Source organism: Populus alba, chromosome 2 (assembly GCF_005239225.2).
Source record: "Populus alba chromosome 2, ASM523922v2, whole genome shotgun sequence".
Taxonomy (NCBI): Eukaryota; Viridiplantae; Streptophyta; class Magnoliopsida; order Malpighiales; family Salicaceae; genus Populus; species Populus alba.
In genome coordinates this window covers 16,475,382-16,491,436 of record NC_133285.1, presented here as the reverse complement: position 1 = coordinate 16,491,436, position 16,055 = coordinate 16,475,382, and the positions used below count along the sequence as shown (strand labels likewise).

The 16,055-nt window shown below is 32.4% G+C and overlaps 1 protein-coding gene and 1 long non-coding RNA gene across 3 annotated transcripts; both read left to right on the top strand.

Annotated features, from left to right (window-relative positions):
- The first annotated feature begins 321 nt into the window (after window positions 1-321).
- LOC118042664 (uncharacterized) lies at window positions 322-1,803 on the top strand. The gene is made up of 2 exons (XR_012169014.1): window positions 322-1,030; window positions 1,312-1,803. It is a non-coding gene; the product is annotated as an uncharacterized lncRNA (long non-coding RNA).
- Window positions 1,804-9,497: 7,694 nt separating this feature from the next.
- On the top strand, window positions 9,498-15,547 carry LOC140954254 (uncharacterized). 2 transcript variants are annotated; one of them, XM_073407310.1, is made up of 6 exons: window positions 9,498-9,951; window positions 11,377-11,512; window positions 12,513-12,715; window positions 12,818-12,917; window positions 14,689-14,810; window positions 14,917-15,547. In XM_073407310.1, exons 1-6 carry the CDS (start codon window positions 9,661-9,663, stop codon window positions 15,097-15,099), a joined length of 1,035 nt encoding a protein of 344 aa, XP_073263411.1. In that variant the 5' UTR covers window positions 9,498-9,660; the 3' UTR covers window positions 15,100-15,547. The 2 variants fall into 2 exon arrangements, with proteins under 2 accessions (XP_073263411.1, XP_073263410.1); XM_073407309.1 differs by having other exon boundaries at window positions 11,374-11,512.
- The last annotated feature ends 508 nt before the right edge of the window (window positions 15,548-16,055 follow it).

The following is a 16,055-nucleotide window of genomic DNA, read 5'->3' as shown; positions in this document are numbered from 1 at the left end:
TTCAAAACAATTAAATTAATACTTATTATTCAAAAACAATTAAGGGGGCAATTGCCCCATGGCTCCGCCACTGTATATAAACTTGAACTTGAACGTACGTACGAGAGAGAGAAAAATACATCAAGCAGATGCAATTTAAAGCTGTTAGGACAGAAAAAATCTCCTTGGTTTTCCTCTGGGAAACCTAAACGCACCATACATACGTATACGTATATGGCAATTGTCAAGCAAGTGTTAAGAGATTGTGGATTCATACATTTACTCCATGGTAATGGCGTAGACTCAATACTACATAACAAGTGTTACTCTAGTCTGAAGTACCTGTTAAGTCGATGAGTAAAATTTAACGTAGGACTCGAGTAGAACAGTTGGTTGTGTGTCTTAAAGCTGAGAAGCTAACTCGATGACATTGGATTTGAGGTAGCGATAATTTGTAGGTTTGTTTTAAATGTCAAGAAAGAGAGGGTTGGATTTTGGGGCATTAAAGTGGTATCCACTTGCCACCTTTAATGCTTCGCTTGCCCTCCTTTTAATGGATTTGATGGAAGCAATTTAAGGACCCTCTTTAGTAGACACCCCTCTCCTGCATGAATACTGTTCTTGAGAATCCAAAGGAAAGAAAGAGTAGGGGAGTTCACTGCCTGTACTTTCTGTTTGTTTACAAAGTTTTCCTCAATTGGGTCTTCTCCTTTCACTCATCTCACTCCTTTTCTACCCCCTCAAGTTAGAAAATCGGAAACACATGCAGAGCCAAAAGTGAAGAAATTTGACTGGCCAGGCAACCTGAAAAGAGAGCAAGAAGTTGGGAAGGATAATGAAACTCACAGAGCTGTCTTTAGCTCCGACACAGTTTGTTCTCGAAAAAAGCACGAATAGTTCATCATCAGAATCTGAAAACAACCCTTCCAGGAAGAGGAAGTTCTTCTCCGATCAGTGCCAGCCCAAGAATGGATCACCAATCCAAGCAAGTGTCGACCTTCATGTTAAAGACCCACTACCATTGGATTGGGAGCAATGCCTTGATCTTGAAGTATCGATCTCTCTTTCTCTCTATATATATTGCTTGTTTGACACATTTTAACTATACAGTTTTTCTAGTTATAGAAGTACTGAAACGTCGTGGTTTAATGCCTACACATGTCAATATGACCAAGACTTGCAATACTGTAAAGCTTATTTTCAAAGAAAGTATAAAGTTTTTCTCGATTCTGACTCTTCTCAAACATGCATCTTCATAGTACTTCAATGAAGTACATATGCTTTCTTGTCTCTTCAATTGTCTGATATTGGCGAACATTTTGTTTTTTGCAGTCAGGCAGAATGTATTATCTGAACAGAAAAACACTGAGAAAGAGTTGGAACTGGCCCCGGAACCAGAAGCTAGACCTTGAGCTCAACATGTCATCAACAGTAGTTTCAAACTGTCTTGATCAGTGCAGCAGCTCCGACAATTCACTTGAAGCTTCTAACAAGATCCATGCCCCAAGCAACAGCAACATGGTAGCTTTGGCATGTTTGAATTGCCATCTTCTTGTCATACTCTCCAAATCCTCTCCTTCTTGCCCGAACTGCAAGTATGTCCACTCTCTTCCAATCCTTCAATCCCCACTGCCAAAGGTCTCTCCCTCCAAGTCCTTGAGTACTTTAAGCCTCTTGAACTAATGGCAAGCAGAATCATAAAATGATCATGTGATGAAGCTATGTATGTGATGATCAGATCGATGTTGTACTTGCTCATAAAGGGGAAAAAAAAAAAAAAACGAAGTAAATATAATCTGGCTATGAAAGCTTTATCTTCCTGTATTCTACTTCTACAAATCGATTGCTTTGATGATTGTTCTGTGCCCGTACAATTTGCTACTTATTTTGATCCTTAATTGCCATGTCCAACAACACACAGTGGTTCATTAATTAGGAGGAATAAAGATCATATCTACAAATTCTGAATCCGGGGTCACCTTTCCAAGGCAAAATCAATATTGAGAGCTGATCACAGCAACAGCTGCTTCAGTTTCCAAAACCCATTCCAGTTGTTGGGTATTAATTGATATTTTGACGCCCCAAAAATAGAAAGTTAAAGAGTTTTTCTATCCCAAAAGTTACAACCTAAATTGCAAAGAAACCTCTCAATCTTAACTACTTTTTTGAAAAATAAGCTACAAAACTACTTAGATAACTATTTAGATAGTGGCTAAATCGATTGTTTCGGGCTTTTTTTTTTTTTTTTTAAATGCATTTCTCAATTAAGAGAACTTGAAATTAATTATAGAGATTTTCCTGATATGAGAGAACAGGTTTCTGTAGTTTTTAGATATTTTTATTAATAAAAACTGCAAACATACTAATTACTAATTACAATGAAAATTGCAAGCCTATTATAGAAGCTTACCGCTAAAAACCTATTGAATTACAAGTCTATTGTTATCAATTTATAATTACATGTTTATTTGATCAACATGTTTGGAAGATCATGTGAATTTAATAAAAATATTTTGAAGTTCCTGCAAGCTTGAAGCATATGCCGTACATGGATCCCTTTTTGCATTATAACACTAATAATGTTGATTAATTTCTTGTTTTAAGAATCATATAGTTAGGAAAATCTTTACCAACTCTAATCACCAACCAAGTCTAGATTCATGTCCGATACTTCATTTTTTAGTGGTTAATTTTGAGAGTAACATCAATCTAAATAAAACTCATCTCTAATTGTTTTTTAACAAAACTTGAAAAGTCCCAACTCGAGTTCTTGTCAAGTTTGAATCTCTAAATAGATCAAGTGAGAGTTATTTTGATATGATGATGAATCCAAAAACACAAAAAAATCAAAGAACAAGAAAATGACATAAAATACAAAGACCTAAAGCTCATATTTAAAAACAACTTGGATGACTACTAAAAAGGGGTTTGCCATTAAAAAAAAATTAAAGTTGACAATTTTTTTTTTAACATTGAAACAATAATATATTGGATCGATTCTGGTCAACCCGAGCTAACTTGTTAAAACCGTGACTTAGATTGTGAATTTTAATGGGTTCAATAACGTTTTTTTTTAACTTTAATTATATTATAAATAATGAAGACCAATTTAAAATTAACTAAATATTAAGGGATGAAATAAATAAAAAATAATTTTAAAACACAATGTTAAAAGTTATTTTTCTTTAAAAAGAGAGTTAGGATAGTCATGCAAGCTGAGTAACCCAACACATCAATGCCTTAAAAAAGCCTAAGCATATGTGTACGGGTCAGGCAATATAGACGACCAATAAAAAGTGGTTTGACTTTTTTTTAAAAAATTGAAGCTCGCATATTTTTTAAAAAAACATTTAAAAGATGAAGTATTAGATTGATTTTGGTTAACTTAGATTAACTTGTTAAATCCATGACTTAAGTTGTGGACTCCAATGAGTTCAATAATAATTTTTTATTTTAATTATATGAAAAAAAATGAAGATTAATTCAAAATTAACCAAATATTAAAGGATATTTTTTTTAAAAAAAGAAAAACAATAAAAAAATCATTAAAAACCTAATACTAAAGGTTCTTTTTTATAATAAAAAAAAACAAGTTAGACCTAGATGAACCAATGCATCAGGGACTTAAAAAGGCCTAGGTGTGTGGGCTTGGGTCATATAACCTGAATGATCAGTAAAAAATAGTTTGATTTTTTTTTTGAAAAAAATTGAAGCTGAAATTTAGAAAAAAAAACTTTTAGATGATGAAGCATTGGATTGACTTTGATCACCCTATAATAACTCATCAAACATATGACTTGGGTTGTCGACTTCTATTAGTTCAATAACATTTTTTTTTTTTTTAATTATATGATAGAAGAATAAAGACCAATTCAAAATTAACTTAATATTAAAGGATAAAAATAAAAATTCTTAAAAAATCGAATGTTGAAGGTTAAAAATAAAGGCTAAGCTAGGTAGGCCTAAGTGGCCCAACATTTTAGGACCTTAAAAAAAGCCAAGCGTGTGGGCTTCAATTAGGCCCACACTCTTGGGCTATATTTGTTTTCTTTTATAAAAGGCATAAGACATGTAATTTGCCCCTTATTTAAAAAAAGAAAAAGAAAAAAAAGAAGCAACATGTTAACTATTGGGGCAAACAATGTGTCTCCTACTATACCTAGCTTAGAATCCGACCATTATTATAGTGGTTATAAAATCATGAGGTAGGGTTTTTTTGAATCGAAAATCTATTTTTTAACTTATTTTCATCCAAAAACACCTAATAAACAATATATAAGTCTTTTTAAACCACATACTAACTTCAAATTAACCCAAAATCACCCAAAAAACAAAAATCAACTAAATTGAAAAAATCAAAATGAAACTCGATATCCTTTTTAGACATGTTTATAGGAAAAAACCACCACCATTAAACTTCCCTTGTTGAACAAAACTTGTTGATAGAAAATTTGACCACTTTTATTGTCGGTATCATGATGACCAATAATTTTCTCTCTTTTGCTATTTTTTTGTAACTTTATCTATTATCTTTTAGACATGTTTACAAGGTAAAACCACCACCATCAAACTCTTATTGTTGAATAAAACTCGTTGACATCAAGTTTGACTATTTTTATTGTTGGTATCGTGACAAGAAATAATTTTCTCTCTCTTTTGCCTTTCTTGGTAACTTTCTTCTCTTTCTCTGACTGATGAACTGAAAAATAAACAAAATAAACTTTTACACCAAAATGAAAATTTTGAAGAATATGGAATGAGCCATATATTTTCTTCATGTTTTAATAAGAAGCTTAATCATATAATTAGACCATAAAAGGATGCAATTGAAAAAAGAAAAAAAGTTTGAGAATTTTAAAATATTTGGTCAAAAGGGCCACTATTCATATGAACAGTGGTTGACCTTTTACCTTTTTAGTTTTTGTTATTGAAACCCCAAAGCTAAAACTTATAGACTTAAATTAATTTAACAAGGTAAATAATATAGAAAAATTTCCACGAGGAAAACCAAGTATTAATATAATCTACTTGCACTTATCGGGCCTATATTGATAAACTAAGTGTGTGTTTAGTATTGTGATAGCTTTTATGGTTGTGATTTGAAAATATAAATTTTAAAAAATCTATAAATTATAATTTTTCTCAAACCTAAGATTTTACCATAAATTAAGATAAAAATTAGGTTTAAGCAATGAAAACCTAACAACTTTTGAAATTGTGGTCAACCCAAAAGCATCTCCAACCTCACAACACTATAATACCAACTATAGCTTAATATGCTTTTAATAACTTCATTATTTTATGCCTTCCATATTGTCTAGTGATAATATATAAAAATTGGATAATTCTACAAAACCTAACATGTTAGATCCAAGATATGGATAGAGCCCAATAAAACAATATTTCTAGACTAGTTGAGTGTCTTACATTAATGGAATGGCCACATGTCCCTCCTTGATGAACTTGCCACACGTCCCCCCAAACTTAACTTGCATCTATCTTTACTGAGTTAGTCATATGTACTTTTAGACTAACCTCGTGTCCTTTCTTATTCGATTGGCCATGCATTCTCCCTCAATGAATTGGCTACACGTCCCTTTGCACAAGGGCTATAACCTCAAACAAAGCTTATGCCCCTCGACAAAGCTTATACCTTTAGACAAGGTTTATAACCCTGGATAGTATGGCTCTAAACATAGCTTATATCCTGAAAAAAACTTATACATGACTTGTACACTTAGACAAACTTATACAATTAAATCCAACTGCTAAACCTAAATACACCACCTTATAATCAAACCTGATTTATTCGCCACCAACTACAAAGATAAAATATACATGTATTAAATGAAGGCATGGCCTCCTATCATAATTTAGCCCACATAATGACGTTATCAAATGTTCATACTCAGTGGATGGCATTGGTCAACAATGAACTACTAGTTATTGAGAGTTGTTATCCCAAATGATGACCTCTAAGAAAGGTGTCGTAATGTTTTTCCCTCTTTACCCTTGTCTTCATATAGGTTGGTGTTATTTATAGCTATATAAATATTCATAGTCATCAGGTAAAGGGTCCTAAGCTCTCAATTATGTTCTTCTTCTTCAATTTGTAACACTATTTCCTTACATATTCTTTACAAACACACAACACACAGACTCTAAGGCTTCATTCCTTCTATAATCATTTTAATTTAAGAATCATAGAGTCCCTTAAGCCTAACATTAGACTTATTTTATAGATATTCATGAAACCCAAATATAATAATCTTAATCTCTTAACTTACCTATCAACTTTGAAAAAACCTCAATCTTATAGGTTTTTTCAAGAAACCTTATATGAAGAGTTCCTCCTACTACAACTAATAATAAACTCCAACCAAACTATAGCATCACTATAAAAAAAAAGTAAGTGCTAATATTTAAAAATGCATCAATTTGATGAATTTTCTTTTAAATATCACATAAAATACATTAGCAAACAATATTTATATGCTTTCTCTTTCTTTTATTTAAATAAATCTATATGCATTTTTTGGTTTCCAAGCCAAGAGCAATCTTTTAAAATCTAACTGTTTTTTTTTTTTTTCCACATGTGTTCTTGTTTAAGTGAAAACAGAGTGGGGATTCTTTATGGATAAAAACAGGTGTCCAAATAAGGATAAAAATATAAATTCAACTATTTTAAAATTATATGTTCAATAATCTCTCAATTTTTCTTCGATCTGAATAAAAAAATTACAATGGGTTTTATAGATTAATTTTTTCTGAAGTAAAAAAAAAATGTTAAAAGCTAATATTTGAAAAAAAAAGGATTAAAACATATATGAATTGACCTGATGTGACTTGGTCAATTTAATGGGTTCATAGCCAACCTGATCGATCAATAAAAATATAATTTCACTAAAAAAAATTCAAGACTACATCCCCTATTTAAAAATTATTGAGATAACAACTTATGGAATCATCCATGCCAACTTGGGTTAACCTGCATAATTCATAACCTGAGTTATAAGATCATGATAACCCTATGTTGAAGCTCAATTTTCAGTCAACCTAATGATGAAAGATGAAATGGAAAAAAAATGAATTTATTCAACTTGAGTTACCCTACCAAATCAATTATCTGAGTCATGAGACTAGAATAACACTTTAGAAAGTAAATCGAAATAAATTATTAAGCCTAATTCCCAATCAACCCAATATTGAAGGTTAAAATTGAAAATAATCAATTAAAAAAAAATACAAAAGAGACCCAAGTCAACTTGAGTTAATTCACCAAACCCATAATTTAGGTTATTAGACTAGAATAATTTTATAAGAAGTAAATTAAAATAACAACCCTAGTCAACCTGGGTTTCCCAACCCAAGCTCGCTATGCTAGTCATGGGATTAGAATAAACCTATATAAAGCAAGTTAAAACAAATTATAAAGTATAATTTTCAATCAACTCATTGTTAAAGAATGAAAAAAAAATTCAATCTAAAAATAAAACACAATAAAACTACCTTAAACAAAGTTAACCCGCAAAACTTCGGAAAAAGGTCATAAGATTGAGGTAACCTAATAGAAAGTAAAGCGAAACAAATCATTAGACATATTCTAAAAGAAAATGGTTTTTTCCTATAGAAATGACATAATTGTAATTTTTGCTAATTGTTTTTACTTAGTGGTGGCAAAATTATAATTTTCAGATTTTTTTTAGCAAACAAGTCTGTCTTATATTTTTTCTCTCCCTTTATACTTGGTATTTTTATCATTTTAGACTTTACCTATATCATCATTTTTTTTCTTATCTTTACCTATTTTTTTTTCTACACATTGAATATTTATCACTCTATATTTGGACTATTTATACCATTCATTTCGTTCTTATCTTTTCAAACATAGAAACAACATAAAAACACTCCAAAAACCGAACATCATACTGAATCTGAGAAAACTTTATGGACTCCAATTTTTTTTTTTGTTGAATGGCTGATAGGGAAAACCATTATGATTAAACTTTTTTATCCAAGATAAATTTATTAACACAAAATTTAACCCTTTTTCTTTAGTGGAGTGTGGCTAACCATAATATTTACTCTCTCGTCATTATTTCTACTAAATTTCTCTGTTATCTCTCAAAACGTAAGGATTGAAAGGTGATAAAATTAAATATGAAAACAAAAATATAGAACAATAAAATACCAGGAACCAAAATATAACAAAAGAAAAACACAAGAGATTGAAGATAATATCTTCATGTTACTGTAGCGATGTAATGATATGAATAGTGCTTTTTATTTCTGGATCTACAGTATCCTTTCTATTTAGTTTTTATAAATTATAATTTAGCCATCCGTCTGGGAGTATATTGTCGGAGAAAAATGTTTCTTTACATTCTAGAAAAAGAACAAACAGGCATCATTAACTTGTTTTCTAATAATAAGAAAAATATTAATTGTAAATTTAAAATTTAACGTGTATTTTAAATTAAATAAATTAAGGATTGTATGTACAAATAAAATTTAAAAGAACTGTTAATGTTAGCTAAATATTAAGTTGTGAAAATAAAAAAAATACACAAATTAAAATATTTGATATTGTGTCGTGGGAGCCTTTAAATTTATTTCACTTAATTACATGGAAATAATTTATTTACAAATAGAGTAATAATTTAAATTTTATTGAAACAAACTAATTTGTTAGTATAAATCTTACTTTTCTTATTAATATCTTTAATTTCAATAAAAAAACCTAACATTTTATTGTATGTTATTTATTTAATAAAAACCAAAAGCAATAAGAAGACATACCAGAAAAAAGAATATAGACAAGTAAAATAAGGATAAAATATACCTCTACCATTTTATTGTATGTTATTTATTTCTAATTGTGTTAGATCATAATTATGAGATATAAACTAAAGTGTTATAACTTGGAATTATCTTTAAAATGATATAGTTTTAAATAAAATAAAAATAAAAAATAAAATAATGTATTTCAAGCAATTTTTAAAATATTTTTAGAATTAATTTGATTAAGTTAATTAAATCATAAATTAACTTATCATTTTACTTGAATTAGACCAAGTTAACTTATATTTTAATTAAAAAAAATCAACTTGAACTATATTTTAAATTAATATATTAATAGATTGATGTGCTATCGGGTAACAAGCCTATTTGTCAGAGTGTGGTTGCGATTACTTTTCAAAGTGTTTTTCACTTATAAATAAATAAAAATAATATTTTTTATTTTTTATAAATTATTTTTGATATCAGCGTATCGAAATAATATGAAAACACTAAAAAAATATCAATTTACAGTAAAGAAAAAAATTAAAAAATATATAAAATTTTTTAAAAATATTTTTAAAACACAAAAACAAAGAGCTCTACTCATCCTTTTAATTTATTAATTATCTAAACTACATTTTTTTATATTGTTTAAAAAAAATGAGAAAAGATTCGGTATTACCGGCTAACAAACATGTTGTGATGTGTCATGGCCTAGGCACCTTAACAAAAAAAAAAAAAAAAAACCAATTTAATTGTCTCCCTCCATGCCTCAGGCGGGTGATTGCCTGTCTCGTTAGTGAATCCCCAAGCCACAAAACAAAGAAAAAAAGTCAAAATTCTCCTTAGCCTTTGATTTGAAAGGTTAAGAGGGAGGAAGCGAGCGAGCCTGAAAATGCAATGGCAACGTGGGGTTCTTCAATGGTGGACAGTCTGAGAATAAGCACAATAATATTGGGTTTATCAAACCTAACGGTGGTGATTGTTGGTGGGGTGCTTCTGTTTCCTGTATTTCCTGGTTGTGACGTTGACAGAATAACTATTCCTGTTGTTATGGTGTCTTTGGCTGCTGCTTTCAAAATCTTTGCCATGTTTAACTCTGGGATTGCCCAAAAGGCTACTGCCATTACCATTCTTGATTCTCCTCCTGATACTTCTGTTGTTGACTCCATTAATCTCCTTCGAAGACGGGTATATATCTGCTCTCTCCTTTCTTTCTTTTTTAAAGGGGTTTGTTGTTTCTTGTTGTTGGAGCTCATTTCAGCTGAGAATGGTTTCAATGGGTTTCGGAATGTGTTGTGTCTTATTCGTTTTAGAGGATGGTTTTTAGAAATGGCTTGTCTTTCTCACTTTTGTTTCTGGCTAATTTTTTATATAGAGGATTAGTATGTTTAAGAGCCGGATGGCAAGGATACATGTTAAGTTACTAAAAAAATGTGAAATATCAATCATAGGCTTGTCTTTCTCCTCTTTGTCAGAGTTAAATCGGAGAAGACTAGAGTTAATCTGGTGACATGATGTACTGCCCGTGATTGGATCACTAAGGAGTTCCTTTTTAGAAACATTGCTTTAGTGGGAAAGCAGTTGTAGAGTTTTTCCTGAGAGCCACGTTCCCTTTGGCTTAAGATGATTTGGACTAGCCATGGTTCTCAGCAAAATGGTTTAAGATTCTGTGTGGTGGAGCCTATGTTACTTGTATCATCACACAGGGCAACCCGGCTTTTCTTCTTTAGAAAATTTTATGGTTAGTTTTGGTGTTCACTTTTGGAGGATTTTTGTGTAGGGGACTTTCCTATCTCTATGACTGAGTAAAATCCCAGTTTCTATATATTGGATGGAGATCGATGGTGTTTCTTGAGAACTCCATTTTGTATTTTTGGAATTTAAAGAAAATAAGATAATGGAAATCTCTACTCTTACCCCCACATCCTTGATTCTTAGCTTGTACTGTAGACTGGAGGGTTTGGATATCTTCTATTGCATTCCTTTTTTTAAATGTCTTGTTCATTCTTCTTATTTCTTTAATTTTTTATTAACTATATTTTGATGGCCCAGATACCTAAAGTCTTGGACTTTTGTTTCGTAGGTGGTTCTTAGTTGGACAAACACCACTGCTTATAATGGATGAGAAGACTGTACAAGTTTTTGATTCTTGATGTGCATGTTGAGTGTTTTAAGAGTGGTGAGAACAGTGAATATTTTCCTTCAGATTTTTGTTACATGGAGCGCATGCGATAGGCCTTTTAGTGTTTGTGCTGTCCAGGTCATCCTTTCTGTAACTTTCTTGAATAAGGGGTTCTCCTATGATCTTCAGAGAATTTGTCTGTGAGGTGATTACTGGGAGAAAGATAGTTTTCTTTTTAATGAACAGAAACAATGAAATGATTTAAGGATCGGGGATTTGAGTAGTAAATTTTGGTTTCTTTGTAAATTGTTCAAAGCATATTTCTTCAGCTAGGTTCAAGTATTGGTGAACATTCGTGTGATGCAAAATTTAAGTAGGGAATGTGCTTGAACATTTTATTTTGACCTTACAAGCTTACCTAAATATACTTCGCCAGTCTGCTTTGCTTTGTAACTCAATTTAATAAAAAAAAAATTCGCACTGGACAGCAGAGGTACAAAACATGGCTTTGGTGGAGTCGGTTTGCGTTGGCAATGACTCTACAACAAACTGCGACTGCAATTTACCCTGTGTTTAGTGTGGCTGAATTTATGTCTCATGATGGAACATCAAGTAAATGTCTCGCAGGTAAAATGATTTAGTTTGTTTATATGTTCTTATAGTGTTTATTATTTTTTGTGAACAATATCAGTAGCAATGCTTGGTTCTGCCCTATTTCATCATTACCGTCACTGTAGTTCCATTTGTTAAATGTTAGCTCAATCATTGCAAACTTCTACAATTCAGAATCTACATTTGTTGGCTCAAGTATCAGCTGTAGAAGGTGTTGAAAATCTGATTTTTATTGAAACTCGAGATGGGAAATAGAATCTAGAGTGGAGCAGAGATTACCGGATCAGGCTTTCCAAAAGGGAGATTGGCTGATAATTAGATTGAAGTTATCAAGATCAGCCTCCACTTGAATTCTAAGGCTTAAAGTCAAAGTAATAAAAAAATATCAAGGAAATTGTTTGGAGTTCATGTTAGTTTGGCTAAGAAATTGGGGAATAAATCATTAAATGCAGCAAGAAATTATGAAGACCCCCCTGCATAATTCTCTCCAAACTTGAAGGTAATTCTTCTTATCTGCAATTTTTCAGAGCATAAACTAGCTATAGAGCGTTTTGCTAACTTGCAATGGAGTTCCACAGCTGATAATTGCAGCATTTAGAGCCTTTGTTAAGATTTTTGGTGGACCTAGGTGGCAGATTATATAGGATTTGATCTTGTGAAGAGGCAATGATTTGGTCAAGGATATGGATATTTGGTCTCACAATCAGTTACCATTTAGCTTTACTAATTTTAGAGTTGTGTTATTATGCTGAATATTTTTTGTTTATGGCATTCCATGTTTATTTCAATTTATCATCATTGAAAGTTTCTATTTAACTTGGATTCTGTTTCCATTTAGTTAGGGAATATCAGCTATAAATGCACCTATGAATTTGTTTTCCATTAGCCTTTTTGATGAACAAACTTTGGCTCCTGAGTTTTCTCTCAGATTCAAGGGTTTAGCCTAGCAGATGCTAGGGTGCATTTCTCTTCTCCTGCAAAAATTTGAGTTCTTTTGAAAATGTTTCTAATGCAGGGACAGCTTCAAATGGTAACAAGTGGAAGACAAAACTACTCATTCCATTTGTTATCACAGTTTGTTCTGTTCCACTAATGCATTGTTTTGTGGGACCTGCGGTCCTAAGATGGAGGTCTTTTTATGAAACCCAAGATGATGCATGGAAGGCGCACTATCAGGAGGTGTTTGACCATGGAATTCGTGAGGCTTTGTGCTGCCTGGTGCGTGTCAAATGCATGTATTCTTCTCTGCTTTGGATTAACCTCTGGTATTGAATTTTTTTCAACTATCTGACAGTCAACTTCTTTATCAAATTCCTCTAGGGGCCGCCTAAGGAAGATGAAGTTTACTCAGTAGCACGATTATTGGTTGATATTGTTGCCTATCGTGCATCAGGCACTGGGCATTTGGAACTTCTAGCAGGTTTGTTTTCACCTTATGCAGTTGCATGTTGCATATTGAGTTGTTAGTATTCTATAATCTCTATCATAATATGAAGATCTGTTAGGTGTGCTTCATCTTCTAAAAGGGCTTTAAGATCTAGAGATCATTATTAAGATGCAATCCTAAAGGCTCACCAAATCAATCTTTAGTTCATCAGTGGGATATGAAGGTGTAGCACTTTTACTTTGTTTGCACAAGATGCTTCTCTTATTTTTTTTCCTTCTCTTGATCTTCTATCTAGTATTATTCAACATAATGCCATAAAGTTTACTCCAGGAGTACCCACCAGTACTATACTATACAATGGAAATTAAGCCATATATATGAAACTAGGGCTCCACTTGAGAGATTTCGTAAAATAAAGAACAGATAAAAGAAAGGTGTTGTCAGTAAATTGGCAATTTGTCCATATGGCAAAATTTCAATGGAAGTTGTACTGAGTGGTCTGTACTCTTGGAGTACTGAAGTTTTTCTATTGCCAATTATGTTCAAGCTCAAGGTTTTCTCTACCAGACCTAAATTCTTGATTCATTTGTTTGTTCCTAAAATTCATTTTATTGCCAAACTTTGACTTTGTTAGTCATAAACTAGAAAATCTCACTCTGTAATTGGGGTATTAGAAATGATGTTGGACTGGAGCCTTCTCCCATCATACTGGATTTCTACATTGCATTTAGTTCAATCTTGGAAGAGAGTATTAAAATTATGAAAGAGAGTGTAATCAACCGAAAAGAAAAGAGATATTGGTCTCTTTAAAGCGTTAATGGGACCAGTTGTTATCCAGTCTCAACTCATTGGACATCTAAACAGGATACAGCGGAGTCACTGTTGCAGAGATTCTAAAACAATCTTTATCAGAAGATGCATGTTTTTAATTGCAGACACACCCCACACGCATTCCCACTCATATGTTCTTCAAATTCTGAATAGTCTTTTCATCTTTGCTATTTCTGATTTTCACAAATTTCTAGTTTAAAGGGCATCAGAGCTGATTATATCCATTCCTTCATCACATTCATAATCAATCATGTGAAGAAGATCCGACTTCTTTGTGCAAGGGGTATTCACTTGAGAAGGGGTGTTGAATGGTTGTTTCCACATCAGTGTTTATAAGGGACTTGATATTGGTTTACGTGTTGAATGGAAGATGCATTGCACACTGGAATTTTACAAACAAACGTGGTGTCCAATGAGGCCTCCCACACATTTACCTTGTAACTAGTTGTAATTTACTGTGTTCATAATAGCCTATGGATTGATGCATGAGCACACTTCTTAAATAACCATTTGCAAGTGTGTTTGTGGTTTGTTTTGTAAGATTGGCATTACTCGTACTGATAGGTGTCCTTGATGGATTGAGTTTTGCTGTACTCTTGGTAAGTTGATTTGGTTTTTTTCTGATCTCCATGCTGGGTCCGATAAGTCAACCATTTGTTTGTTGGGAAAGTAGAGTGTACTTGTTTCTCTAGGACCTATGTCTGCCTGGGTTTGATTATTGAGTTAATGAGAAAGTGAATCCCATATCATGTAGGTGCCATTAATGAGCCCCGCAGCTGTTTAGATTCTCCATTTACGGCTGCTGCTGCTATCTTTTAACTTGTTCATCCAGAAATTCATTATATGAAAAAGACAACTCGGTTCTTCGGTGTAGACTGTTGCCTAAACTCTGAAGTCTCCGTCCATTGTTTTCTTTGTTGTCTAGAATAGCCTTTTTCATGTATACCTTAAATCCAGTATGCTATTTCTGCAGGTCTAGCTTTGTTGCAAAGGCATGGTGAATCACCTAAATCTTATGATGAAATGGTAGAAGCACCCAGAGAAAAGATTCGGGAGGCCTTTGCTTTTCATCAATTTGCTGAAGCTCCATATACTGTACTGTTATTCAACTTTCTAATTTGTCTTAAGTACTGTTTTTTCTTTCCCCCCAATTTTGAGAGGATTACCAGGGTAAATTTTGTAAAGCTGCTATATTTTTCAGGGCCCGTTGCTTGATTTTGGAAGACATACTATATTTTTTCCTTGTGCATGGCTCTACAGGCATGGGATTTTGACTCCATGCACTCGTAACAGGTCGTTTATTCACTGGGTATCTCGCTTAATGCACATGTATATTAATATTGCATACATGTTCATTGTGTTAATGGAAATTAAAGGATCTTGATCTTTTTAATGTTCTACTGATCAGAACATTGGTCTGCATGCAAGGGTTTTGTTTGTGAGAGAGAAGTCACGTGACTTCTAACATCATAGGAGGTTTTCTTGTTGTTTCCCTCAAAGAAACCTGGGCTTCAAATAAAGGAATATTACTCCACCTTGTTTCCCTTAAAGAAACCTAGGCTTGAACGAAAGGATTACTCCTTTCCATGCTCCCAATCGTACGTGAGAATGAGTACTGAACCTGTTGTATGAAAAGCAACTCATACCTCGCTCGAACCTTGGAATTATAGCCTAGCATGTTATGAATTCTGGTTTTCCAGTTGATTGTTATTTATATTAATGTTCTTATATTTCCTTTTTGTACATAAATGATGTAGAAAGTTGATACTGCCCACCATTTTAGGTGGGGGCAATAAGAGAAATCACATGCATAGTGATGTGCCGTGAATGATTTGAAAATCGGCAACAATGATTATAATGAAAATGGATGAAGGATGGGTCTGGTTGTGTTGTCTTTCTTTTGGTATTTAGGCTGGATTGTAGTGATTTAAGGTAAATAAGATGGAGATAAACTAGAATGATACTTTGATAAGTCGATCTGGACGCCACAAAGATCAATCTAGGATTTCGACGCCACACTCTTTGTGATTGAAGAGTGATAAGTCAGGTAGGGTTCTTCACAAAACGAATTTGGAAGAACAACTCTTAATTCTCTGAATTAAGTTTTCAAATCTTGGCCAAAAGTGTTTATTTCATATTCTGATACATATTTATCTTTGGAACATCCCTCCAAAGTTAGGTGAATTCAACATGACAGAAGTCAAGCCTAAAAACTAGACTTTTAATAAAGCAAGTAGACATTTAACTAACACACGTTTTTTGTTGACATTTCTAAAACATATGCAGACGAAATTTAAAACAGCCATAACTTTTGACACAAAAGTCCAATGCACTCATGGT

What these genes read in the sequence shown, in the direction of transcription:
- LOC140954254 (XM_073407309.1), top strand. Translation starts at nt 9,661, where the DNA reads ATGGCAACGTGGGGTTCTTCAATGGTGGACAGTCTGAGAATAAGCACA. An exon ending in ATCAAGTAAATGTCTCGCAG is followed by an intron (nt 11,513 to 12,512) that starts GTAAAATGATTT and finishes TTTCTAATGCAG; the next exon opens with GGACAGCTTCAAATGGTAAC. An exon ending in TTGCTGAAGCTCCATATACT is followed by an intron (nt 14,811 to 14,916) that starts GTACTGTTATTC and finishes TATATTTTTCAG; the next exon opens with GGCCCGTTGCTTGATTTTGG.